Source organism: Carettochelys insculpta, chromosome 3, assembly GCF_033958435.1.
Source record: "Carettochelys insculpta isolate YL-2023 chromosome 3, ASM3395843v1, whole genome shotgun sequence".
NCBI classification, from domain to species: domain Eukaryota; kingdom Metazoa; phylum Chordata; order Testudines; family Carettochelyidae; genus Carettochelys; species Carettochelys insculpta.
This window is the reverse complement of record NC_134139.1, coordinates 4,589,677-4,615,496: the sequence shown is the minus strand read 5'-3', so window position 1 is coordinate 4,615,496 and position 25,820 is coordinate 4,589,677. Positions and strand designations below refer to the sequence as shown.

The window sequence follows — 25,820 nt, the reverse complement described above, 5'->3', positions numbered from 1 at the left end:
CCCAGATTAGTTAGCTTTGGATTGCAGTTTAACTCCTGCTGCTTGACTACGAAGAGAATTGTCCTTATCAGAGAGAAACTCAAAAGCCACTTCTACAGTAAATAAAACATCTTCTGAGGAAAAGGTTCAGTATCTGCCCAGCTTTCTTTCCACTGCTGGCAGCCTTATTCACAGCTGATTGCCAGCAAGGGAGGGTCTCGTGCTGGTGCACAGTACAGTTAGCAGCTGCTGAATAGCCTTATTGGAGAGCCTTGTGGACTCTTCCTAGATTTCCTCTCTTGCTGTGAGAGGAAATGAGGCAGGAGGGACATGGGAGAAGAGACGTAGGAGAAGCAGAGTTATGTGGATCAGAGCAGGAGAAAGCAAATACAGAAGACAAGAGAAAGACAGTGGATGAGGACAGCAGAAGAGAAGATATTTGGGAAAAGAAATCTGGGAGAAAAAATACTTAAAAAAAAAAAAAAATGTTTCCTATCATCTTTTTTTGACAGCTTTTTGTGTGTTAGTGTATTTTTTTCTTCTGTTTAGTCATTTAGACAAATGGCCAGTTATTTTTGATCAGCTAATTAATGCTCGTATAAGCTTTATAATATTGGATGATGACACTAGTGTTCTTTTACATCTCTGATATGAAAATTTTGTTATATAATTATGTAGAAATTAAAGGAATCATAATTGATTAATTTCACTAGAACAGTAATTCCTCTATAGGAGGTGGGGAAGTTGGTAGCATCAGCAGACAAGGAAGGTTAACAGGTTCACACACATCAAATTTTATGAAAACTGGTATTCTGGTAATTGTTTAGTGCATCTCATTAAATAAGTGCAGTGTTAAACTTGAAAACGTGCATCATGCCTATATTTATTGTGTTTAACAATTTGCACAGCGTTTGCCACTGTTGTCATTCAAGTAGATACATGAACAAATATTGGCTTGCTATTTTCATCTACTATAGTTGTACTTATAAATACTAAATTACGCACTGTCTGGTTGTAAAGCAAATATATTTTAATGTTTAATCTGTAAACTAATTTTGTTGTTATTAAAAGACATGTAGCTATTAAATAATCCTAGTTTATAATATTTTTTTTTCTAGAAACCAATTAGTAATGGTCTTCCACCCACACCTAAAGTGCATGTAAGTATATAACCCCGGACCCATTCAAACTATTGTTGTATACAATATAGAAATGGTTTTGGATTAAATCTGAAAAAAGTTGAATTTGTGTGTGCAGCCAAGTTTTAGTTCTGTTTAAAAATGTCTAATAGAGCAACTGGTTTAGATAATTATGAAGTGAAATATTTGAAAACCGTATAATTAACAATACCTGTGTCTTAATATTTGCATGTCAAGGCAGATTGAGTTTTAAGATCAGTTCCTCATAAGGTGAGTGGTGAAATTTGTGTGTGTGTGCACGTGCACTTGTGCAAAAACAAAACTTTTCTTTCTGCTTCATGGCCCTAAACTAATTTTACTGGATCTGAAAGGATGTATGTCTTTATCAGCCAATCATTTTAAGAGCAGTGTTTTCCCATATGATTCTAGCAGGTAATGACTCATAAATAACTAGCATTAAAATTGTGTATTATTTCAAAGCCAGGATTCAAAACTTTGAGGGTAGGAGTCATTCACTCTTGAAGCTAGAATAACTGCCATCTTCCAGTCCAACTTCCCTGCATATTACCAACATTTCAGTTTGTCATTAAGACCTGTGATAGCTGTGATTGGACTACAACATGTTTTTTAGAACAACACCCAATCCTGATTTAAAGAATTCCAGTGATGGAGAGTGCAAATAGTGTGATAGTTTCTAGTAGCAATTCTGAGAGCCAGCTGCAGAGTGAAGTAGTAAATCTGTCAAATACTGTTTCACTTTTCTTCCCTTTAGGCAGAATTTTGTCCTACTTTCTGCCTAATAGTCTAAAACATTGGATTTAATTGACCTTGTAAACTGTAGCAATAAATTGTGTGCACTCTTGTCATGAAATGTTTTACTTCTAATTTCCTTCATCTCTCTTAAGGGGTTTGTGTCAAGAGCACGTGTTGAGACAAAGTGGCTACCCTTCTGCAGCTAAGAAAATAAAACCACTTTCAGACCTCTGTTAATGCAGATGATTTTATTCCGGGTACTTATTTATTCCAAAGAAGCAGCATTGGTTAACCTGAGTTCTTGATCTCCACGTCTTTCACATAGTGTTCCTAGGCACTGTAATTCCCTTCTCAAACAGTCAAGGTGGCTTCAGGACTCTCATCCTTTGAGATGCATGTCTTACTGAGATAGATTTGTAGGAAGTAACTAAATTAGTGCTTAGAAATCAATACTTTCTCTGTAAAGCTGCTTACATGTGGAGTCATCTTGGTGTTGGGAGGTGGTAGCTTTAGCTTTTATAGGCAGGATAGAAATAGCTGGCTTTGAGAACAAGAAGCTGCTTCTTTCCACTAACTCCGTGTGGGGAGGAACACTGGAAAGATGGCACATGAATGAAAAATCAGAGCCCTCCACTCCTGACTGCACAATTCAGCTTCTGGCTTTCATTGCAATCCCTTGGGCATGGCAGTTCCCTTTCTTGTTTTTCCACAATCTAATCTTGCATATGAATAGTTTGGATTTCAGTCCAGGTAGGCTTTAGCCTTTGGATTAATCTGGATTCAAGGGTAGCAGCTGGTTTTCACCTACTGGATTGCATTCTGGTGTGGCTAAGATAGCAAAAATTCAGCCAGTTGGGCCATGCAGATGGTACCTAGTTGACACCCCTTGCAAGTCTTGGCATAGCTATGCACTGTTCAGCCTCAGTCTGCTCTCATCTCCTCTCCCTGCATGTGGACCATTAGCAATTCAGTGATTGTAGTCCATTTCTGGGAATGGCAAGGAGGCAGGATATGTTGTACCTCCCTGGTCCAGCACCCTTGGAACCTGACCGGTCCCAAATGAGGGAATTTGCTGGACCAGGAGAAGTCAAGCCTCAGGCTCACCTGGTGTGGGGCGGGTGGGGAGGCCACCCCATCTGGGCCCCACCAGCACCCCCCCACACACAGGCTGCCTGGTGGCTCCTCTCCTGGTGAGGCTCCCTGCCTCTGGGCTGCAAGGGCTCTGCCCAGCCCAGCCCAGCTCCCTGCTGCTGCAGGGTTGCGAGGAGGGATCCCTGGCCCTGGTTGGCCTCTTCGCTGTGGGGCTGCTGGCAGGGATCCTTGGCTCTAGCTGGGCTTTCTGCTCCCATGGAGTTGCTTCCAGGGATCCGTGGCCCCAGCCTGGCTCCCCACTTCTGCCGGGCTCAGCTCTCTGCAGCCATGAGGCTGCTGCTGGGGATTCCTGACCAGGCTCAGCTCCCCACTGCTGCTCCCTGTCCTGGGTTGGCTTCCCACAGGGTTCCCCAGCCTGGCTGGGGTCCCTGCAGTGGGGCACCCTGACACCAGCTTGGCACTCCCCAGGGCTCTCTCACCAGCAGGAGAAGCCTGCCAGCCAGACCAACTCTGGGCAGCTGGGTCCAAGTGCTCTCTGGTCCAGCAACATCTGTGACTCTTGCTGGATGAAAGAGTACCACGCATGAGAGTTTCAACCTGTACTGCAGATGGCTGCTCTTAGGAAAAGTGAAAGCATATACTCCTATGAGTGCCTGCCACGCAGCTGTTCAACCTTGGGTTTCAGATTTAGGTCTAGAAGCCTACTTCAGCCATCTCATTCCAAGATTTAGTTGCTTTAGAAACTGAAGGAGGGTTGGGCGCCTGCCAGGATCCTCAGATTTTAGGGCCATAAATGAGCTCAGAACCTTCCTGCTATCTAGAAAATGAAAGCTGCAACCTGCTCTCGCAAGCAGCACTTCAGCCGGGTGCTGTCTAAACAGGCGAGGTGATGCTCATGCTCCTCTGACTGCAGTGATATATAGTTAAGATTGCGTTAACAGTTTCTGTTGTGAATCCTGCTTTTAATTGCTTAGTTTTTTAAGCTACTGTTATTTGAGTTCACAGTTTCTGGGCTCGGTGTCCTTTCCCATTATAAATATTTGCGTCTCAAACAGCTGTAACACTGAGGTTATTGTAAATAGAAAGTTGCTATTTGTCAGGGGGATGATTTTCAGGAAGGAGAACTTGTAGAATACATGAATAGTGGTATAAGATTGGTGACTGTTAAAGTCCTTGGTGGGTGCTGTGGTTGCCGCTTACTGGTTGCTAGAGAGTGCAGCCTGGAATTACTGTGGATTAAATGAAGCTGAACTGGTTGGTTGCTTAGTAGCTTCAACTGACTGCAGTTTGGTAGGATTTTTTTTTAATTAAAATAAAGGAGAGATTTGAGGGATTAAAGAAATTAATTGAATTGTCTTCCCAATTAATCTAAAACTCTTTCATAACTAATAGAGGAAATTAACTAATGAACACATTAAGTTGAATTGTACTCCATGCCTATGGTTACGCTAGAAGCATCTGTCAACAGATGTTTGTCGGAGGAGATTTTTCCGACAACATTTCTGTCAACGGCATGTAGCCATACACTAAAGCAGATCGACGGAGCAGCCAGACTGCGACAAAACGGCCAAGCGGCACACAGCAAACAGGATTGCCCACTGTCCTGGAAGCCCTGTCGGTTGAAAGAAGGCCCCTCCCACAGTGTCCACACAGCTTTTTTGTTGACAATCTGTTGACAAAGGCACTCTTCTTCATCTGGAAGAGGTAGAAGGCTGTCAGCAGAAGTGCCAAGTTTTGTCAAAAGACAGTCTACAAAACTCATTTTGTGTGTGGATGTGCGGAGTGTTTTGTCAACAAAACTCGCTCGTGTAGCCATAGTCCACTTCTTCAACTTAATTGATTCCCATCAGGTCATTACTAGATGCTGCACATTCCAGAGGATGTATCCAGGATTCCTCTCACTTCTCTCCTCTGACTGAGCAAGACAGAGTGAACTGATGCTAACTGCTTGTGGGAATGGAAGGGAGGAACCCCTGCTTTCTGTTCTTTCCACAGCTGCTGCTGGCTGGGAATGAAGACATGACTTTAACAAAGGCTTTTTGAAAGAAAGTAGCACTAAAAGCTACTGGTCGTCTGCAGAGGGTGTAGAGGAAGAGGGTATTACATTAAAGAAACTTCTCATTTTATGGTAAAGCTCAACTTACTGAGATTTGTGTGGCAGCAAAAACCTTCAAAAAGGATCCACTTTGTGGGGACTTAAATATTACAAACAAGTGCAGTTTAAAAACAAAAATTTAAGCTAATTTTTCCAGCTGTTTAGATACCAGGATGGAGTTCATGCAACAACTAATCACATTTCAAAATTGTAAAATAAAGATAGCACTCTTGAGACTACTGTGATTTTTATCATACTTCTGTATTTCACATAGAGCCTGTTTCAGTTTCATCCATGCTGCAATGAATAGACACTGTTGTTATCAGTTATTTCAAGACCTGTTGGTTCCAGTGTGCATTCAGAAAGTTATGAGAGGCAATGAGTGGCCACATTTAATTTGAAAAATAAAAGCTGTCCTTTCTCTGGTATGTTTTATCAGGATTGAATCACTACCGTATAAAAATAGAATAAACTGGTCACTAACTTTTTCATCCCTCAGATAGGGCAAAAACTGTGTCATTTGCAATACATAATTAGAAATATTGCTATCTTATGAGCTGATATAAAGTAACATTCACTGTTCTGTTCTAAATGCTTTCTGTTTTACTTTTACAGATGGGTGCTTGCTTTTCAAAGGTTTTCAATGGGTGTCCATTAAAAATTCATTGTGCAACATCATGGATTAATCCAGAGACAAGAGGTAGTATATAATGGTATACGTGTTCTTTCGGTTGAGGTTTAAAACACGTGCTTCTCTTGCAAATAAAAAATGCAAGGTTAGAATGTAATGCCGTTATCCCTAGTGACTTGAACAAACAGCCATTTCCTGACTTGCTCAGTTTCCCCTGTGGTTTCATTGCATATAGTATTGTTCACTTAACTTCTCAAATCTGTTGTGGGCAGAGAGAAAAGCTGCCACGGTTCTCATCATTGGCAAAGGTATTTCAGTGTGGGATGAAATGGTCTATGCTATGGGGAATTGGTGATAACGAACCCAAGTTTTGTCTGAAATGCCGGACTCTGCTTTCAGTCCAAGAGTAACAAGCTTCTGTAGGTTGAACATCTCTAGTCCAGCACCGTTGGGACCAGACTATTGCTGAATGAGAGAATTTGCCACACCACGAGAGATCAATATTGTCTAGCAGTGTTACCAACACTACTACTGCTTACTGGGCTGTTGGAAGACATTTGGGGTAAATTACAGCTAAATAACAGCACAGAACACTGACAGAGCCAGGACTGGTGGCTGTAAACAAACTTTATGGGACCACAAGAAACTTGGCCACACTCATGATAAGTGGACATCTCGCTAACTAAAATCATGTTGGATTATGGATGTTGCCAGGCAAGAGAGTGGCAGACTGGAGGTGTTCAACCTGTAGTGCTAAAATGACCAGCAACAACATACTTCACTGAAATTGAAGTGATCAAACTAGTCTTTGGATTGGCATTTCATAGGACTGTTGCAGTTTCTCAGCAAATATTGGTTTTGACTCGGTCTTGTTTGGAAACTCAGAACTCGAGTGCTATGGCAGTCAATATATTCAGTAGGTTGTCCTTGTAAATGAGAGAGAGATGTGGAATTATCTTAAATTTTGCGAAATCTGTTGGGGCCCCTCAGATGAACTGGTGCAACAGGTCAGGCAGTAGCATCATTGGTAAACACCCTATAAGCGATTATAGGATCTGCATAAACCCTTATAGAACTGTTAAGTAACATATATTAAGGAGCTCAACTTAATCTCTGTAGCAGGAAGTTGACTAAATTATATTGTTAATATAATTTCTTCCAGCAGTAGTTGTTATGGCCAGTATTTTGGACTAAAATAAGAGGAATCTCTTTTAGCTGCTTTAAAAAAAAAAAAAGACTACTGCTGCATCCTACAATTTCCTGATCTAAAGAAAATTAAACAAAGTAGATTTGCTTGCTTGCTTGCTTTTGATGTGAGTGCCTCAATTACTTACAGTGAAACAGTACTTTGCTAAACAGCTCCATATTCATAGAATTTTCACTTAATGCCAGATATGTTAATTTTACCTTCTCTCTTTATAGATCAGTACTTGATATTTGGTGCAGAAGAAGGTATTTACACTCTCAATCTCAATGAGCTTCATGAAACATCAATGGAACAGGTATGTTTGTTTTGAATTTTTGAGATATTTTTCAGTAATTAAGGTGAGTGTTGTGTAATATGACATAACACCTTCACTTTAGTGCATCTGTGTGTCCTACAGCTTCATTTAAGGTTACCTGAGTGTTTCAGTTCTAGAGTCTAATTTACTTGTAACATTATCAGACCTCACCTTTCAAGACTGAAATTTTTCCAGGTGTGGTCTTTGGCTGAGGGTGAAAGTCTGAAATTTTGAACAAGCAATTCCATTTTGAGTACAAAGGCAGATGATAAACCCTAAGTCTTGGAAATAGCCCCTGGATGGTGACTTGCCTATGCGACTTACAAGGTGTTCACAAACTTATTTGATTACTAAGAAACAAAAGTTCTTTATTGTTCATTTCAACAGTGGTCTCCACGCATTCTTTTGGCAGCACGCACAACAAACTTATGTTGGTCTGTACAACATATGAAGGTGCATACAGAATATAGCAGAGTTAAGTAGGCGTTAACATATCTAATACCACGTTCTGTTAATGTACACGCTGAGCAGGGCAGTGCCTCTTTGAGTGCATCCTCAGTGAATCCTTGATATCAAGTTTTAAATATCTAAAATGTTCCTTCTAAAAATGTTAATTTTTTATTATCAAGGGAAACATTCAAAATGAGGAAATGCCAATGTCTTAAATTGTCTTGATGGTCTCAACTGGCAGCTAGTTGTCAACAACAACAGTTCTCTGCCTTCTCATCAGAAATTCCTGCCTTTTCGGCATCTCTCAAACAGTTTTCTTTTTGTGGACCCCATAACAGCCTTTTCTTTTGCACTCTTTCTTCAAGTTTTTTCCTTTTTCCTCCCAAAGACCCTTTTTTCCCACTGACACATGCCCACTAATGGGCAAAGCCGGGACTTGCCCATGGGCCCAGAGCTTCTGAGTGGCCCAGAGCTCTGTCCACAGCCACTGCCCCTTTGGCAATGGCATTGACTGGAGCTCTAGGCCCCTTTTGAACTGCCATGGCAGCACTGCTCAGGCTGCACACAGCTGTGACTGCCGGGAATGCTCAATGCCATGGTCCAGACGATGCCAAGAGCCAGATGTTCTAAGCCTTGCCCCTTCTACCTTTAGCCCCACTCCTTCAGGAGTTTGGAGCCAGGACCCCCCGCCCCCCACACACCTTGCTCCAGGGCCCATGACGGCTCTCAGCGCCACTGCTCTGATGTCTCCCTGCATCCATCTCCTCACTGCCGCATGGAGTACATCTGCCTAGAGAACTGTGCAGCTAGCACCAAACTGAAAGAGACTCGGGGCTTGACAGGACAAACAAGCAGCTGATGGCATAAATGCTTTTTCATTTATCTAACAGGGTTTAGGCCCTGAAAGATGCCACTAGTGTGATGATTCTGCCAAAATATACAAAGAGCAGAATGAGAATAAATATAAATACATATGAATTCACACACTGACTCGTGCTTTTGTTTTCTCTCTCACTGACATGTTTCACACTGCAGAGTCTAATGAGTTTTATAAGAATCTGAGTGATTTCATAAATGCTTAATATGAGATGGTAGAAAATAATAATTAAAATTCTAGTGATGATGGAGTCTCAAGGGACTGAAAATCGGGAGGGCTCCTTCATCTGTAAGCTGGAACAGTGTAAATAATATAGAAACCCAGCCCAGAGCTGGTCTAACACTGAAGGCCAAGCACAGAATCACAGTGGAGAATATAGTTATACAGTGATAAAAAAAAAAAAAAGGAATAAATCTCCTTGTGAACTAAATTAAAATAAAGTTGATTTGTCATTTGCTGCACTGACTGGAAATTTGAGGCAAAATGTAAAGAAAAGCTAACTCCTCTGATTACTCTTTGCTATTATTCCAGTGAACAAAGCAGAGATCAGAAATATCACTGCCCAGGAGCTAATAGACAGTCTGATTTAAAATACCCTGAGAAGAATAAGTTAATTCTTTTACAGTAATATCTTTAGCCCAATTGCCATCACTCTACAGACATTGAGAAGGTGGGGAAGCATCTCATTAGAACATTTTTAATATCTCCAGATGAGGAATTAGCCCTGTTTCTTGGTATATTAAAAATAATTGTTTTGACCCTCTGCTGAAAATAAATCCTGTTTTGGAACCAGGTGGCTAGAAAAGGGTCTTTATCTGGGATTTTGGAAGGCTTTTGAGGTTGTGCCTGTCCAGGAGCACCCCCTCCTGACTGAGCTTGGTAATACCATTGGTCCAGTCCCTGCCTTAATTTCCTGTGACTCAGGTTTTGACTCTCCCAGAGGTTTACACAACTCAACCCTTCAGCAAGGTCACTTTGAAGGTTCAGTCCAATTCCAGGGTAACAAAAGTTCAAACAAACAAAAACAATTTCATTCCACTTCTGCTGTTCTTCACCCCACCTTCTGGGTCTCCCTTAAGTCTCTCCAGTCTGGAATAGAGCACTGACTCCCGGGAGCCCTTCTCCTTGTCATGTCTCTGCTCTGGGACAGAGGGGTGAATCTCCAGCTACTTCTCTGGAATCTTCCAGACCCTGAATCAGCATGGGCTGCACCCCCATCCCTCCCAAGGATCCCAGCTTCCTTTCTGTAGTTCCTCCTTCTCTCTCCCTAACACAGCTCTGTGTCCTTTTATGAGGTCCAGTGATTATCAGGCACCTGCCCCATTAGGCTGAGAGGTAGATAATTATGGTATTAAATGGGGCTGATTAAAGGAGATTGACTAGTCCCAAGCTTTCAAGCCCTTATTGGGCAGGCCACTGATAGAGCCCAGTATGATTATTTGGATGCTGAGGATCACAACAAAATTCGCTTTAGCTATCTCAGGAGGTCTTTTGGCTAGGTTTTCTTTTTCATTCACCAGAAGTCAGTTTACTTTATTATCGAGACAAAATGGATTATCACACAGACATGGAAGGTTCTCTCAGACAGTGTTAGAAGAACTGTTATATTTTACTTAAGGTGCATTTACTACTGAGTGTTAGTTGGTCGTGCCCATGAAAGCTCATTACCTGATAAATCTGATAGTCTTCAAGGTTCTACAGCACTACTTGTTTTTTGTGATGTTACAAACTAACATGGCTACCCCTCTGAGACAATTTGGTACTCTTTCTTTGAACTCATAAAGGAATATTGTGCAGTAAATCTGGTGTGTATTCTGAAATTTAAATATAAAAACTTTTTCAACTTTAAATCTGAACTAACTCTGTTATATAGCATACTAAAAGAATGCATATCTATTGTGTGTGTGTGTGTGTTTGTAAAATATAAAGGTTGTGTGTACTATGTCTTTGCCTTGTGCATTAATTCTAAAATGTGTGAAAATACCATGTTTAACTTATTTGAGGCCAGTTTCTGCTACAGCAAATCATTGCAAGGTTAATTAGGTTATATTGTCTATCTAAATTCTAACTTACAAATTTTACTGTATTACACAATATTTTGTGTTGAGTGTGTTGTGTTTTTTCTTTATCAGCTGTTTCCCCGAAGATGTACGTGGTTGTATGTCATGAACAATTGCTTATTATCAATATCTGGTAAGTCTGTCTGCTTTTTGTAGTGTAAATGCATGAAAATCTTAAGTTTTGTGTATTAAGCTTTATTCTGTTTAATTTCCAGGTAAAGCTTCACAGTTGTATTCCCATAATTTACCAGGGCTCTTTGATTATGCAAGGCAAATGCAAAAGTTACCTGTGTCTATTCCAGCACACAAACTGCCTGACCGAATACTACCCAGGTAAATATACATTACTCAAATGCATTAGCAATATTCTGTAGAAGATCCTGTTTCTGAGACCCAGGACCACCACCTCAATGGGGACTACTTAATCATTTGGCGTTTTGGAGCTTATATTTCTTTGCTCCATGAATAACTTATACTAGCCTTAATTAGAGTTCAGGTATCTAAGTTCACATGAATGAAGATGAAACTGTACACTCTGAAAGGAAAACTTCAGTTGTTTGCATTTCACATTTTTGTCACGTTAGACCGGGTTTAGATCTGATTTCAGACCAGGTTTATTCTGACCCAGTTCCATTTTACTTCTCAGTAACTCAAGAATAATTCAAGTGAACAAGTCAAACTTTTTGTTCCTTGAGGGAAGTTCTGGTTGCCTCTGTTTTAACCTCATGGTAAGTTTCAGGCATATTTACCTTAGAACTAGAGGACAGATTGATGGCCATTGATTAAGAGATGTTCATTTCAATATTGCTGCACCCGGAGATCTTGAAGAGAGGACACCCCTTGTTCCAACCTTGGAACCATGGAATATAAAGCCTGCAATTGTAGCACTTTCAACAGAAGCTCAACAACACATCTGCCTAGAAGGGCAGATGCCAAGTTCTGTGTAAGGTTGGGTATGTGGGAATCTGTGTTCATTTCTTTAGATACTCCTTGGAGACTCTGCTGTTCTTTCTTCATTCCACCTCCAGTGCAAAGGGAGACGTGTAAACAGGAGGTGATCATGTAAGAAATGGAGCATGTTTTGAATCAAAGAACCATGGAACCAGTTTACTCAGAAGAAAGCCCAGGAGTAGTAGAAACACACTTAACTGCCAAGTGAAGGGGCCAGTCAAACAATTCAAAAATCAAGGGAATGGAACTGGAACAGATGCTTTTCATGCATCACACAGAAGCCTAAAATAAAGTTGTTCCTATCCTCCCAGAGGGAGAAGGATAGGGAAGTATTTATTCAGGATGAGATTATAGGGCTCTAGCTATAGATGTATTATCCTATGCATGTCCAAAGCAAATTCCATATGGAATCCCACCAAATATATGCATCACCAGGGATGACAGGGAATATTAGAGATCACAAGTAATACTACATTTGTTGCCAACCAAGGTTTAGGGAATAGGTTCTTAAAAATAGTCTGGGCATCAGTCTCAGTGCCAGGCACTTGCTGACTGCACCAAACGTGGTGATAGGGGCTATAGGACTAATTTGTTCTCCATTAGCCACAGGACCTTTGCCACTCCAAAGACTTGAAAATAGAAGTGTTCTGGGTATGTAATTAATGGTGCTAGCATTGGAGAGAAATGATAATAGTAAGAAACCTGAGGATGCAGCATGGAGACAACGTTCAGTGGCATAGAAGGCACAATGAATCAGCAGGACAATTCACAATACATAACTTCCGAAAGAACAATCTTATCACTGGGCTTGATTCTTAGCTACCTTGGTGAACAGCTAGCATTTGTAACTTCATTCATTGTATGATGCAGAAAAGGCCTCTGCAATCTTCTGCATGCATAGCTGTTTTACACCCACCAAACACTGTGACCACCTTGAAATTTAACTAGTCTCACAATATCTAGCACAGCCTGCTTTCCAACCATTGTATTGCATATCCCTGTGCATTTTTTCTGTTCCTAGACCCCATACTGTAACTGTAGACACAAGGCTATGTGTGTTGGGAAAATGTTAAATAGCCCAAATGTACATGGGGCAAAAGTAAAAAAAAAAAAAAACACACATAACACAGGACAGAATCATGTAGATATTCCCAATTGCGCTTCGGTGCCTTCTTCTTTTTGGATGATAGGCACCAGAAGGATGCCGTAGCAGGGAGGATTACTAGATGCATGTCTTAATATGTAAACAGCAAGGCGAATTCTTTCTGCAGGATGTCAAAGCACGTCCTTCAATAGTTTCTTGGATGCAATGATGAGTGCAATATAAAAATTGATGTAAAATGAAAGCAAAATTCTCTTCAGAGAAAAGATCATGCACCAGCTTAAAATATAGAAAGCAAATAAAAATTCAAAGCAGCTACATCAGCATCAGTACATAAATTAGCAAAACACAGTATGCTTTATTTGGGACTTAACTGACACAGCATTGATAGAAGAGCCCTACAATCTGTGGAAGTCATGATCTGCAGTTTGTTTGTTTCTTTCATGTGAACTCCACGGAAGTAATTCTTGACAAAGTCCCTAATAAACCTCTTCCTGGAACAACTTGGAACGAATACTCCATTTTCCTTCTTGACCTGTCAGTCATCTTGGGAACTGTCAATCAACTTATTTTACCCTTTGCTGACTTTCTTAACTCAGACCTTCCCTGTTTGCCCTCTCTCTCTCATGTTGCTCCTTCAGTGGGGCCATTCTGAGGATGCTCTTCATCCCCCACATCAAACCTTCTGAGGAGGTTCCTCCAGGTTCTATGTTTGGTCCCCTTCTCTTCTCCTTCGACAGCCCCCCCCCTTTTTTTCCCGTCCCCCTTTTTGGTGGCTAATCTCTGCAAAACCAAATTTAACTGTAATCTGTGTGCGAACTCTTCACAAATCTACTATAGACCTATCTCGTCATGTACGAACTTAAAATCTCAGCTTGTCTCTGACATATCAGGAATGCCCAGCTGTCAGCTTAGGTTCAGTGTGGCCGGAGTTTTCCCCATACATCCTCGCTCAGCCCTCCTTTCTCAAGCACTGAAGACAGCACTAGCGTCCTGCCAGTCGCTCAGGCTCATAACCTGGCCATCCTCTCCAGTTCTGCACTGTCCCTCCAGATCCTTGCATCACGTCTGTGTCTAAATTTTTGTTAAATTCATTCCAAATAACATCCACACTGTTAAAACTATTGTCCAGGCTCTCAGTATCTTACTTCTGTTAGCATAACATCGTTTTCTCTGGCCTTGACAAATGCAGTCCCCTCCTCTCATCCCTCATGCATACAATTCATTGCTGAGAAGAGTTGCTGTTTAAGTAAACCAGTTCTGACAGTGTCTTTACAGCTATTTGAGTGAGACAATCTGGGAGGAAAGCAGTTGTTACTAGGTCTACTTGCTGTAACTCTAATTAAAGTCAATCTGAACCTTAATGGAGAAGACCCACCTCTATGTATGTGTCCTACATGCTGTTTTGAAGAAGAGAAATGTACAATTAAGTACAATAGTTCTCTTAATTTAGTTCTTTTCAGTGAGTATCAGTCACTGAATGTTCTACAATTTGATTGTTCTACAAACGTCTTGTAGAAGGAGCACATTGATTCAAGATTATTCTTTACTCTCCCCCACCCCCTCCGCCCTTCTGCTCTCTAATTTGCTCACCTTGATAATATTTAAGGCACAGAGAACCAAAAATAGTAATCAACGTGGAAAAATCAGAAAAAAAATTGAGTCTGTTCTAGTATGGCTCTGGTCTGAAGAAGTGGGTCTGTCCCATGAAAGCTCACCGAATAACTTATTTTGTTAGTCTTTAAAGTGCTACTTGACTGCTTTTTTGTTTTGGTAGTATAAAGACTAGCACGGCTTTCTCTCTGTTACTTCTGATTCGGTTTGTTTTACTGAATTTATAATTCTTTTTTCCTATCCTTTAGGAAGTTTGCAGTGTCTACAAAAATTCCAGAAACCAAATGGTGTCAGAAGTGTTGTGTTGGTAAGTAAAAATGTACAGTAGAAATGTCAGAGGAATAAATATCTGCAGGGTTGAGATACTTGTAACGAGCTGCCTCTTGGGAAGGAACGAAGGAGAGTAGAATGTTTATCAAGCTGTCACATTTCTCCTGTCATCAGAAAGGTGTATACATCTGCAGGCAATACATTCAAACAGATTAGTCCTCACATTTATTGGGAGTGAAAATTTCCCCTTTGTTGTCTCTTAATCAGATTCCACAGCAAATTCAGAACAGCAGAATGCATGTCAGGTTTCCTGTGAAACCTCATTTTCCCTGGGAAACATACAGTAGGCATCAGGCCATGGGCCAGGACTTCTAATACTGGCCAGTGTGAGCCCATCACTGTTTATATTATTATTGACTGATATTGTGGGGTTCATTTTAGATTTTATTGGGGTGCTAGAAAGATATGCAAGGGCAGCATGGATTCTCTAAAAATAGTACCATATAAAAATAGCAATGGTCCAGTGTACCAACCAGTGAGTCACCACTCCTGTATAAGAGAGGCAAACAGCGAAACATTACTGTTCAATAAATGTGCATAAAAGGCAGGAAAATTGTTTGCTGCTTGAACTCTGAGTGCTTGCTGTAGAGTGTGGAAGTGGGCTGGGATCATCTCAAATCACTATACATGTAGCACTTAGGACCCTGTTGAACAGAAATCAGCGTGAAATGTTTTCAATTTCTCTGACATAAGTAATGGCATAGTATAGTTCTGTTGTTTTATGGGGGAGTCTTTCAAAGGTTCATATGGCAATTAAGTGCCCAACTCTGATTTCAAGTAAGTGGGAACTGGAGAAGCTTGAAAATCTTCCTGCTGTTGGTGAAACATCCTATCACTTGTTTTTCTCATCTGCTTCTTGTGTCTTGTCATTTAGATTGTAAACCCTTTTGATTGGGACTGTCATTTACTATATGGTTATACAATGTTTAGCATGAAGGGCCCTTGTCCTGATTGAGGCCTCTGTGTAATGTTAAAAAATAATACAATGAACTTCTGAAAGATTTAGTGTCTGACCTATTGGCAGGGGAATGACAGGAAGAAAACTCAGAGCAGATATAAAACTATCTAGGCTCTTCGTGAACGCAGATGTAACTTTCAGCCTGATTTATTTTACAAGATTTCTCTTCCAGTGTAGAACAGAGAAGCTCTATAATCATGTAGTTGTCATGATAATCCTGTCATGGTTTGTCAGAAGAGTGCATGTGTGGCCAGGCAGATACTTAGCATGTGGCTGTGTGGCTTTCTGCAGTGCTCAAAGAACATTATTATTATTACCAACTTGACCAATAAGCATCTAAAAATGACCAGACCACAGAGAATATCGCACATAGTAGAATCAGGGCTGTGATGGGGGACAGGTTCTGTACCCCTTGGCCTAGCAGAAGCAGCACTAAAATGATGGCCAAAACTAGACCGTTCTAGCCTCATCTTGTGAACAACTGTTAATAGTTATGTGGACTTTGCAGTTCATATCACCGAACTGAATTTTAATTTGACAAGCAAGTGTCATTGTCCCCATTTTACTGGTAGTTAACTGAGGTGTTGCACAAGGGAGTGGATTTTTAAAAAAGTGTTTTTGGTGCCTAAAGATGCAAATATTGGCAGCTGGTGGATTTCATCCACTGAGCCACATTGTAAATCAGTGAGTCAGGCAGTTCTGTAAGCCACACTGGGCACCTTTCTGTGTCTTTGGGCCCCTAAATGCCTTTATAAATCTAGCCCAAGATCACTTCAGTTGGCTTTGCATGAGACCCTTAGATTGTAAGGTCTTTGTGGCAGAGATTTTATCATTATATGCCTTGCACTGCTTCAATCATATTGTTGATTTAATAGTGCACTCATGTACTTAGTTTGTAAAGTAACGTATCTGCAGAATTGAGGCAGTGCATGCAACTTTAAGCCTTAACTTTTCAGGGTGTATCGGTCCACCCTCTTGTTCTTTTTAAATGAAGATTTTTTTTTTTAATTGAGTGCTGAGAAGAGTGATAAGGAGAGTGATTTTTAGTAAAACTTATGATGATTGATGTCCCTCCTTTTTCATTTCAGTTGGGGTGTAAAATTAAATAGTGTACTAATTGAATTTTAGGTACTGGTGCAAAATATACCAAGTGTGACATATTTAGGCCAACTTTGTCACTGAAATTGAGTTTCCAGAGCAACTGGATAGTTGGAAGAATTGACAGTGGATATATGGGGCCTTTCATTTTTTGTATCAGTTGGCAGAACCTGGTGTGGGACACTAATGACTGAGAGGCTACTGAGCAACTGTCAATTGTCAGTTGGTTGCTGGCGTTCATTCAGGTCCTGTTGGATAAGTGTCAGTGTCATAAAAACAACCGCTATACCCAGCATCATCTTCAATGTCTGAACACTAGAGGAGGTTTCTCATGTTAATTAGAATTTATTGGGGCACACCTGCATTCTGAAATGGGATATTTTGATGTTAGTGTCTCCTGAAGAAAGCCAAGGAATGTTTGGTCCCTTTCATCAGTCAAAAATAATCAGTCAGATATATCAAAATAAGCTAGATATGTTATACCTTATATAAAATATGGCTTTATGATGATATTTGTGATAGCATCTACTACACAATAAGGTCCCGTGTAGATGACCATTCAGGCATAAGGGACTGGTGACACAGGGGGACTTAGCTGGCAGAGGCACGTCCACATGGCCTGTGTACTGCCAGCACACCCCCGCCGACAGTAAGATCTCGTGTGGCTATGCTAATTAACCACACAAGTCTGCAGATGGTCCTCTGTTTGCAATTTCCTGACCTGTCATTAGCATAGCACTGCTGGCAGCAGCTCTGTGCTAAACGGCTGTCTAGACATGGCCTAAGTGTTTTCCAAACTCTTAAGACAGTCCTAAGCACTCACAATCCAAGAATTGTATGTAGTTTGAAAACTGATTTTCAGAGTCCCTTTCCCTATCTGGCACTTTCAGAATTGCAAAGTCGGTGTTAGATTAGATGGGAAGTGTTTATAGTAAATAAAAAGTGTTGCTAACATACTTTAACTTTTCTTTCTTGGCAGTGAGAAATCCTTACACAGGCCTCAAATACCTTTGTGGAGCACTACAGTCTAGCATTGTCTTGTTAGAATGGGTTGAACTGATGCAGAAGTTCATGTTAATTAAGGTAAAAAGTAAAAAGTACACAAACATGTCCACAAGCTGAAGTTGCCTTCTCTTTAGGACTGAACGTCTTAATACAAAATGTTGATTTTTTTTCAGATGCTTTTATCTTATTGTAATAATAATAAATAATAATAATAATTAAGTTGAGAATAACCAAAACATAAATAATTTCTTATGCCCCTAGATGAGTGGTGTTTTCTGCTCACATCATTTTGAAAAATACCAGTTTAAAATGTCCGAACCATTTTCTAGATCCTAATTAAACGTCATTTGGAGCCTTTCCCCAGCAAATATCCAGTCTTAAAGGTTGATTATTTCTACCGCTCAGTGTTATTTCACACTTATATAGTAAGTCTGTGTCTCCGCTAGCGCCTTTCTTCAAAGGGAGCATGGTAATCAGCCTGAGTGGAGAATACTAACGAAGTGCTGCAACAAATATGCAGCACCGCATTTGGCTAATTCTCCCCATGACATCTTCAAAGTTGCAAACTTGGAAGTGCCGGCAAGCTGTGTAGCTGCAGGCACTTTGAAGTACCTGTGCAACTTCGAAGTGCCCTTACTCCCCAAAATTAGCAGGAGAACATTGATCATAGAACACTAGGACTGGAAGGGACCTTGACAGGCCATCAAGTCCAGCCCCGTGTCCCCATTGCAGGACCAAGTACTATCTAAACCATCCCTGACAGACATCTATCTAACCTATTCTTAAATATCTCCAGCGATGGAGATTCCACTACCTCCCTTGGTAATTTATTCCACTGTTTGACCACCCTGACAGTTAGGAACTTTTTCCTAATGTCCAACCTAAACTTCCCTTGCTTCAATTTAAGTCCATTGCCTCTTGTTCTATCCTCAGAGGCCAAGATGAACAAGTTTTCTCCCTCCGCCTTAGTTCTGACTTGCAGCCAAACACTAAGGGAGAAGACATTTTGGACTGGATGACCGTTTGGGTGCTTCAGAATCAAATAGCTGCTCCTCCTGCTAATATCTCCAAGGCTGAGGCCACAGTGCTTCATGTTTCTGGCACAGGCAGCAGCTATAGTCTGGTCAGCTAGGTGGGACAAATGTTTTAAACTTGTTCCCCACCTAGTGATGTCACTGACAGGATCTGGGGGCTCTCTTGCAATCAGCCATTAGAAAAATTATAGTGTAATTTCAGATGCTGGAAAATCAACATAAGGAACCTGAATCTTCATAAATCAGATTTTTCTTTCATCTGCCAAGTATTGTGATCCCAGGAAATAGCGCACTTATGTAACACCAAGGTTAACTGTGACTGGTAAAACTACTTTTTCCAACTTACTATGCTGTTTAAATTACTAATCCTGACATATACTAAGTTGTTTGCTTTTTAACTTGTTTGCCTTTATCTAATAATTCTTTTGTTTCTTACTCTAGCACATAGATTTTCCTGTACCTTGTCCATTAAGATTGTTTGAAATGCTAGTAGTACCTGAACAAGAGTTCCCCTTAGTTTGTGTTGGTGTCAGTAGAGGGAGAGACTTCAATCAGGTGGTGAAGTTTGAGACTGTCAACCCTAATTCTACCTCTTCATGGTTTACAGAAACAGGTTTGTGCAATATTATGATTGAATTCCCAACATTGTTTTCTGTATTATAACTAGAGACCTGGTAATATCTGGGTTCCATAGTTTGTTACAGAGATGACACAGTGATCCCACTATTAGTTCTAAAAGTTGCTTATTTCCATAAGTTAGGCCTCTCTTGAATCGTGTGCTTCACTTTGCAATTTCACTGTTCTCTTCACAGTGTTTTAAATGGATTTTAATAGAATTTCAGGCCTACCACCTTCTCCTGGAAGCATGATCAAAGGCACCAGTTAGCTTGCTTTTGCTGAGAGGGAAATACTTCCCTTCTCCCAATATTCAAGAGAAGAGAAAGGGGCCAGGCACGTGTGCCCTGTAGTCTGGGTCAGGAAGCCCTCACCTATTTTTGATCCCCATGGCTGGCCTGAGTGCCATTTTGATGAGGAGTTAGCGCAGAGAGGCAGCAACAGGAACTGCTAAGGTGGCTATTGGGGAGTGGATAGACAGCCTTTCTAAATTGCTCCCTGCCCCTCTTGAAAACCAGTTGCCATTCGGAGCTGGCCCAGCAGTAAGTGGGTCTTTCTCAGGGCTTTAGTGAGCACTATGGCTGAGGTGTAAGCTGAAATGGCACTCTCCTGTTGATCTGTGTTGAGCTTGTAAGTTGCCATCCCTCAGTACTTTTGCACAAGCCCCAGTGATCCGATCACGTGCAGCTCACAGAGATGCCATTTTACTTGCTTTTTACAAGAATATCTTAAAAACATTGATGTATATAGAAGTGCAGATACACAAATGACTGTTATACGCTGCAGCACTGCCACAGATGGCCAGTTAATACTGTAATACGTGTGTGTTTGAACTTCGAGGTCCATTTTCAAATTGGTGCTTGGGGCTCCTAATATAATTAAAATAGAATGTTGAAAAACTACTACTTAAAAATGTACCTGTGTCCATCAGTCTTCACTGTCTGCATCAGCAATGTATCTCTGTGAATGTAAAATCTTTATTCCCTTAATACCTTCTGTTTCTAACATGGAGAGTTTAACACTTCCCTGAATTATTACCTCTGTCCTACAAAACAAACAAGCAGAAGTGTAACACTTTAAAGACTAACAAAATGATTTATTCGATGATGAGCTTTTGTGGCACAGACCCACTGCTTCAGATCAATTTCATTTCCAATACAGACGGACTTGTAAGTACAGAGGACCAAAAAGAAGAAGAAAAAAAAGGGTGGGGTGGCAATAAAAACTGTCAAATCAAATAGGATAGAAGGAAGAGGGTGAGAGATGGGGGGATGTTAATTGTCCTGTCTGAGATAATTACGAGCATCAAAGAAAGGGAAGCAGCCTTTGTGATTTGTGAGGTAGTTGATGTCTCTGTTCATATGTGTTTGTGTGTCGAATTTCAATATGTACTTTAACTCAGAAATCTCACGCTCTAATCTGTTGTTAAATTCTCTGTGATGCAGGACAGAGATTCTTGGGTCTTTAACAGAATGACCCACTCCATATCCTATATCCTAATTTTCTTTTTTAGTCATTTGTATGTCCTTGCAAGGCCGCTGTACTGTTGGCAGTTTTTCTTTCCTTATTATATTAGCAGTGCTTTAAGCCATGTGATTAAATCAGTCTCCCCGTCCTCTGACAGGGCATTGAGAACACAGTCGAAAACACTCTCTGAGAAGAGGGGAATGTCTGCAGTATGTGTAGGTCATAAATAGCTTGCACCAAATTATTGTTTTATATACATGGTGCTTTATTTGGAAATGTGCTCCAAAATAATTGTCTTTGCTCTGTTTGTGTGATCATGAATCAGAATATGCATACATCTTGTGACTGACAGGCCAAATTATTGGCTCTGAAAGTGCATTTTGCTCCAGAAACAATCATGCCTGATGGCATGCGAGACTTGCACAGGACATATTGCTTCACTGAGTGTGGTCTTAAGCAGAGCCAATGCAGTTCCTTTGAAATGGCAAAGAATACAAATCCTGGAAAGCGATGGTGAAGCAGTACCTATTTTAATTTCCCCCATCCCCATCCTTCTGCTTCTGACAGCTAAGTTATAGGGAGGATAGTATGTGTTGCATTTTCAGTAATTCTGAGGGCTGCTCTTCACACTCTGAGCAGAGCACCCAGTGCTGAAATCACAGCAACCTCTCAGCCTGCTGTGTTCCTTACGTAGGTGGAAGGTTGAGACTGGAGTTCTCTGTCCCAGAAATTAGAAAGATGGAGTGAGGAGTCTCTTTTCACAGTCATGGGGGCAAAGGAGGGAAAAAGAAGATGAAGTTCCCAGCTGCCTCCTACACTCATTGCCCCATCACTGTTCTGCATCGTCATCACCAGGAACCTTCACCTCATTGATGTCAAGCTTACAGATGATGTGAAGGTTGTCTATAGAATGAATGGGAAGCTTTTCAATCTCAGATTGAATGCTAAAAGCAAGACCTCCATAACCTCTATCATGGAGCTCCAGTACGCAGACGACAACACGGTTCTGCTCTTTTTCCCCTCAGCCCTTCAGACCATCTTAAGTGCTTTTGATCATGCATACGAGAATCTAAGCCTCACACTGAACATCAAAAAGACCAAGGTGCTCCACCAACCTTCATCAACACGACAATCTCATGTACCTTCTATTGAAGTCAATGGAGAACTACCAGAAAATGTGGAGCACTTCACAAACCTTGGAAGTCATCTTTCTGCTCTGCTTTCACCCACCTGAGACAAAGGGTCTTCAAGAAATGGGACATCTATCCCAAGACGAAGCTCCTTGTATATTGTGCAGTGGTTGTTCCAGTACTACTGTGTATATATGAAACCTGGACAACATACAAGCGTCATTTGAAGGCACTTGAGCAATATCCGCAATGCTGCCTCAGGTGAATCCTAAATACCTCTTGAGAGGATAGATGCATAAACACTAGCATCTTGGAAGAGTCAGACATGACCAGCATTGAAGCCTTATCATTCATCAACAACTTCCTTGGACTCATCGCATGGTTGGGATGTCTGATTGGTGCCTCCCAAAACAGATTCTGTTTTCCCAGTTGTAGGAAGGACAGAGGAGCATTGGGGGCCAGCGGAAGCGATATAAGGACTTGCTGAAGGCACGTGTGAAAAAGCGCAGCATCAGTGTCAACTCTTGGGTGAACCTTGCCCAAGACCACCCCTAGTGGAGAATGGTAATCCATGAGGGGGTGGCAGAGTTTGAGAGGTCCTGCTGCAGTGCACAAGAGGGGAGGTTGAGAAGAAGAGTGTTAGAAACTACCCACATCCCTTCAATGGCCACCAGCGCCTGCTCCTTCGGTGATATGATCTGTGGCTCCAGCATCGGGCTGATCAGCCATCAATGGACTCTCAAATAGGAGGGTGACATGAAGACGTCCTACTCGTTATTGAGTGACTGCCAAGAAGACACTGGCACCAAAAGCAGTACCACTGTGTATTCTGGTTATGGTGTCAGCCAAGCTTGTTGCCATGAAAGGTTGTAATGCCTTATAATGTATTTTCCCAATTTTTCATTAGATGGGAAATCTTTTGAAATATAGAAAAATATTTTAATATTGTTTTGCTTTCTAGACCATAACTAGAGACATAGCTCATGAGAATATTCACATACATTGTACTGCACATTTTTTTCCACGACTTAATTTGATTTTACATGAGTAGTATTACTGTTTTAAAATCTTAGTCTTGGCTGAATCGTTAGTGGTTTAACTCGTGTGAGGTTGTGCTTCAGGCATCAGAAGCCTGTCTGTTCAGCCACGAGGGAGGAGGGTGATGTCTTCACTCGCTGAATGACTCCTCCAGCTGTTTAAGGAGCGACTTCAGGTTATTGGAGGGCAAGTCACAGCCCACTCAGCTGAAGGGACAGCTGCTTTAGTGAGACTCTTGCAGGTGCAGTATGAATACAAAAATAGGGGCATAATCCCTTGGGATCAGAGTATGATTTATGTAAGCGTTAAAGGGGAAAATATTTAAAATTGTATTGTGCTTCTCAACTGTATAGGATCCAAATATTGCCAATTAATACCTTAAAACAATGGGCCCCAGTCTCAGAATCCAGTAGTGAGTCAGGGAGCCAGGTGAAGGACTAGGAATAGCAGAAATAGTCTGACTAGTTTTTTGGCACTTTGGTTCGGATGCCAGTTCTGGAGTGTTGTAAAGGTCGTGATAAAAATCTGAAGCTCAAATTTGAACTCAAAAGTATCAAGCTTGGGAGACTGGTCCTGCGCAAGGTAAAGAAAAATGAGCAAACTGCACATAAGAGGCAGTAGATGTGCTCAGTGAGGCAAACTGCTTTCTTTCATAGGGGCGAAAATGTTCTTCATTGAGTGATTCATAGCTGCTTTTCGTATTTTATGTAAAACCTTTTAATCTCTCATTTAATAGAAAATTAATTAGTTTTACTCTTGGTTTTGTCAATGGCTCTTAGAGTACCTGTGGTATAACTGTGAGATTAGCAGAGTTTTTCTTTTGTCATCTCTTTGTTAAAAGAATTTATATTTTCTCTTTTTTAAGTTGGTATGTCCACTAGTCAAGTCTCCCCCCGGTTGCTGTGATGGAGACAGGTGGAGCTATAATATGAAAGAAAGTTTACTCTTTCTTTTTTCTAACTGCCTTCATTAGCAATTTGGAAGAAGGAGTAAATAGCATATAAAATCTGCAGATTAAGGAGAAATTAGACCGTAGCAAGGAGTGAGAACAAGTAGAAAGTGTCCTAGCAAGATTTAGAAACAAGTGTCTGAAAGTTAGAACAGGATTCCCGTTGGGAAAATGCAAATTGACACATCCAGAGGAAGTCATCTGAAACACACACATTTTATAGGAAGTAGAAATACTGATGGACAAAGAGGTGATGGTGGATAGCAACTTAAATCTGTTTGCTTTGTAATATTAATACTCTAATATTACAGCTTGATTTGTCTCCGTCGTAGCCAGCAGTTTGTGTAAGTGGATATGTCTTTTCAAGACAAGAGAAAGTCCACTAGTAAGAAGATCTTTCTTTAGTTAAAAACACAACAGTACCTTATGACCTTTTGAACATTAGAATTCACACGTTCAAATTTTATGTTAATTTGTTTGTGTTATGTATAAATTAACTGGAATTATTTTTGTTACAGACAGTGCGCAGGCAAGTGTTGTACATTTAACACAGCTGGAAAGAGATACCATTTTAGTGTGTCTGGATTGTAAGTTTTAGTTATGTATCAAATATACATATTCAAACTGGGTCACTTGTTTGAGAGCAATGGCTAAGTGACATCTTGTTTATTCTCCAGGCTGTATAAAAATAGTGAATCTACAAGGCAGATTAAAATCTAGCCGAAAACTGTCCTCAGAGCTCACGTTTGACTTCCAGATTGAATCAATAGGTGAGTATGGTTTTGGACTCAAGCTTGGTGTAGTTCATTTAATTTGGCCCTCACAGTAGTAACTTAACAGGCTTTGCTGACATGAACTGTGTCAGTTCCTATGTTTTATTGTAGGTGTATGAGCTGGGTTGAGAGTTCGGTGGATTGATAGGCTTCCAAAAGAGGGATGAGACTGGAAGTGAACTTAGAATTCCCCCCGTGCCGATTAGGCTAAATGGTGTGGTAACATTGGGACACTGTCTCTACAGAAGAGTCTGCACCCAGGCTACTCAAACTCATCAATTATTCCTGTTGCTAATTCATTCTTTTCATTTATGCTTTCAGTTCATTAGTTTACTTCAGCGTGAACACTGCAAATGCGAGAAGTGTGAACTAAAACACACTGCTGACCAGTTTTTATTTTCTTACTAAATTTATACAGCACCCCCCTGTCTCAGGAAAATAAATTATGGCTCCTTAGTTGGAGGCAGTGTGGCATAGTGGCTAGTTTATTGGACTGGAACTCAGGTGATCAGTGTTCCTGGTGACCTAGAGCAAGTAACTTCACTGCTTTGTGCCTCAGTTCTCACCCATCTTTAATGGGAATAATGATGCTGTCCTCTGTAAAGTGCAATGAGGTCTGTGAATAAAAGAGGCTATAGAAGATCTAGATCAGGGGTTCCCCCCCCGCCCCAGCACACGAGCTGATTGAGAGTGGCACACGGTGGGGGCTCTGGGTCCGCCATTCGTCTGCTATGCAACGTGGAAGGGGGCAGGAGCACAAGACCATGGTTGGAGACTCACCACTGACCCTCTTTATTTATTTACTAATGAAGCTGTTGTAAGTAGGACTCTGAGTGACTTTAAAAAGTGTCACCAGCACTCCAACTGTGCACAGGCGTCAAAAGGTCAAATTTCTGCACTGTGCCACGGAAAGGTTGCTGGTCCCTGATCTAAATATTATTAGTATGGTTATGGCAGAGTGGATTGGTTCAACTTCCTCATTTCTCTGCATCATTTCTCCTTCCTCTTCCCAGATGGGGCTCATGAGAGCACTATACTGTTTTTTTGTTTCTGTCAAAAGCCTGCCATGATAATACACCCACACATGCACGGAAATGGGTACTCCTTGGAAGATGTTTGAGGGTTTTTACTGATACAGCATGTTGTGCCATGTCTGCCACAAATTATTTTGGGCCATA

General features: G+C 40.9%; 1 protein-coding gene across 4 annotated transcripts in view; it reads left to right on the top strand.

Moving 5' to 3' along the window:
* MAP4K3 (mitogen-activated protein kinase kinase kinase kinase 3) overlaps window positions 1-25,820 on the top strand; it is a 163,476-nt gene that overhangs the window by 112,618 nt on the left and 25,038 nt on the right. For all 4 annotated transcript variants that reach the window (XM_074989289.1, XM_074989288.1, XM_074989291.1 and 1 more), the window contains 10 exons: window positions 1,098-1,139; window positions 5,674-5,758; window positions 7,112-7,191; window positions 10,651-10,711; window positions 10,794-10,911; window positions 14,494-14,552; window positions 17,611-17,714; window positions 19,112-19,283; window positions 24,388-24,456; window positions 24,547-24,639. In XM_074989289.1, coding sequence (XP_074845390.1) covers window positions 1,098-1,139; window positions 5,674-5,758; window positions 7,112-7,191; window positions 10,651-10,711; window positions 10,794-10,911; window positions 14,494-14,552; window positions 17,611-17,714; window positions 19,112-19,283; window positions 24,388-24,456; window positions 24,547-24,639 — 883 coding nt within the window. The remainder of the gene's footprint in view (window positions 1-1,097; window positions 1,140-5,673; window positions 5,759-7,111; window positions 7,192-10,650; window positions 10,712-10,793; window positions 10,912-14,493; window positions 14,553-17,610; window positions 17,715-19,111; window positions 19,284-24,387; window positions 24,457-24,546; window positions 24,640-25,820) is intronic.